The sequence below is a fragment of the Colletotrichum karsti genome, assembly GCF_011947395.1.
Source record: "Colletotrichum karsti strain CkLH20 chromosome Unknown Scaffold7, whole genome shotgun sequence".
In the NCBI taxonomy this organism is placed as follows: domain Eukaryota; kingdom Fungi; phylum Ascomycota; class Sordariomycetes; order Glomerellales; family Glomerellaceae; genus Colletotrichum; species Colletotrichum karsti.
Genome location: NW_024065907.1, coordinates 320,725 through 323,308, shown reverse-complemented (window position 1 = coordinate 323,308; position 2,584 = coordinate 320,725). Strand labels below are relative to the sequence as shown.

The following is a 2,584-nucleotide window of genomic DNA, read 5'->3' as shown; positions in this document are numbered from 1 at the left end:
CCGTTGAACTGAGTTCGGAGATGGACTGGATCGAAGGGTTGGTTTGGGAACCAGTACGGCTCTCGAGGATTCGGAGATTCGTGATCAAGAAAGCATTAACCTGCTCCATTCTACCCACAACAGGGAACCCGGGAATTTGAATCATAGCCGAATATCTTGAGCTGCTCGTATAAAGCATTCCTCTTATATATTATCATCAATATCGCCGTAAAAAGTCACAAATTCTCACATCCAACATGGCCGGCACGCATCCTCCTCAGGCATACTGCCCTCAATTGACGAATCTTAACGACATCAAATCGACCCTGGAGTCAAGACTTTTCCGGGACGACAGAAGAAATGCATCCCTTCGTTACGGCAGAGTGATAGTCCTGACCTTTTGCTGGTGCTGGGATGAGAGCTCCCAGGGAGGTAGCGCCGCAAACTGGGCTCAACGTCTCGGAGAGACGTTCGCGCGTGAGTATCAATGCGAAGTACGACCCACGATACTCGGAGCCTTCCCCTCTGAGGGGCCCGAATACATAATGTCCCAAGCCCTCCGGAAAGCTGCGCGGGACCTGGGACCCAACGACCTCCTCATCGTATACTACGCCGGGCACAGCGTCCTCGACGGCAACGACCTCCGCGACAGAGACATTTTTCTTAAGCCGTCCTGTCCCCCAGTGGTGAATTACTGGGGGCCGGAAGGGCCCGCGGTAAGCTTCGCGCATCTTCAGACGCAGCCTCGTCTCGACAACCCCCGGGCGAGGGTCCTTTGGCTCCTGGACTGCAGCCACGACGGCAGCGAGGCGTTGGTGGACAACCACGAAATCATCGCCGCGTCCGAGTTTGAGAGCGTCGCACCCAACCCCGGCAACAGGCGGCACTTCACTTCTCACTTGATCCACGAGCTGCTTGTCGCAGCGAGTATTGGTATGGAGGTGACAGCCACGCAGCTCTACTGTCTGCTTGCGAATCAGGTGTACACCCTCGATCGATACGGCAACGCGGTGCTGCCCTCGTTCCCAATTCACACGCAGCACGGAAACAACACGAGACCCTCGATCCGCCTCATCCCGTCATCCTACCAAAAGCACTTCCTGATGGGCCGGATAGGTTCGCCCAGTCTCCAGCCGGCCGCAGTCGTCCTCAGCGCCCGCCTTTCGACCGGGCCCGCGACCGACTGGAACAGCTTCCGTCAATGGCTGGGCGGACACGCAAGTCACGGCATCGAGCTGGTGCATGATTTCAGCCGTTTGAACGACGTGGCTTTCTTCAAGGTCACGTTCGAGGTGTGGTGTTCTCTGCGCGGGGTCCCGGGGCTCGAGTTCGTCACGATCGATAGACATCATGGGATTACCCCTCGTCCTTGGGAAATCATCCGGGAAAGACCCGCCACCGGATCCTACGATCGCCGGGGCGTATTTATTCCGTTTCGTCATGCACCCTCTTCTTCGTGTGAGTAGAGGAATTTGCTTTCCCTCTCGACTGCTCATTATTGGATATTACAGGCGTAGAGATATTTCTGTATTTTGAGGCCGGCCTTGGCGTTCGGAGGCAGAAGGATTTCAGGGTGCTAGTATTTACTGTTCTTCAGTGGCCTGCGGCTCTTCTCGGTGTTCATTCTGGCCCGTATATACCTAAAACAATGTAGTTAGACGTACATGTACGCTTCTAGTCTTGAAATTACACTTCCTTCCAGGCAAATGAGCATTGCAGAACCGAATGCGGCCATCAGAAGGATCTCGACCATCCAGGCTCGTGTCGTATTTGAGGGGTGAACTCTTCTGGAAGCTCTTTTAAACCAAGATGAAGCTTCCTGAAACCACGCGCAGGCTAGAGGCAAGCAGACTGATGTATCAAGATAGAAGTCACTCGGCTTGTCGGAGGCTGTTAGAGGGCTTGGACCTGGTACAAGAGAGCGTTCCCGCATCCGTGCATGGAAGTGAACTGTATCCAATCTACTCGGTGCAGAACGAGACGGCCAACGTTTTCTCGTTGGAGTCGATCACACGTGATGTTATGGCGGCCAAGACCGATGGATGTGAAAGCATTGCCATTATTGTAGAAATGAAGGCGCATGCTGTTGGCTGGGCCAATGATGGCGGCAAACTTTTCAGCCTGATATGGACAAGTCCAAATGCTATGTATTCTACTACCCTCAGCATCTATTCGAAGCAGAATACGAAGACGAGGAGGATGAGTGGCAGAGAAGCATGCGTACGACTCGAGCCGAAAAATATTGCAACGGAAGGTTAACCGGGATTGATGGAATGAACTCATCTTCTCCTCGCCAGAAGCATCTTTGACCCACCGTCATCAGCCAGAGTTCCTGGTGTTCAATATCTGAACCAGTGGCATTGGAGATCCATATACATAAAGTGCCATAAATGCAAGATTGAACGTTGACTTTTTCGGGCAGCAATGGAGATCTCGTCATACCTCGGGGTGGTTGGTCGCCGGCTTCTAGACGTAGGAACTTCAATGTCAAATACTACCTTGAGTAAATCTGCTAAACAAGTAGAGACTTAAAACATCTCACACGTCGCCTAAACAACTGGTTTTGGCAGTATTCTTTTGGAACAAGACCCGCGGGCCTCATTTC

At 52.7% G+C, this 2,584-nt stretch overlaps 1 protein-coding gene across 1 annotated transcript; it reads left to right on the top strand.

Moving 5' to 3' along the window:
- Positions 1–236: 236 nt before the first annotated feature.
- Positions 237–1,445, top strand: CkaCkLH20_02926 (uncharacterized protein; the record flags this gene model as incomplete). Its single annotated transcript, XM_038885645.1, has 1 exon — positions 237–1,445. The coding sequence occupies one exon, from the start codon at positions 237–239 to the stop codon at positions 1,443–1,445; it is 1,209 nt and encodes a 402-aa protein (XP_038748844.1).
- Between the last annotated feature and the right edge of the window lie 1,139 nt (positions 1,446–2,584).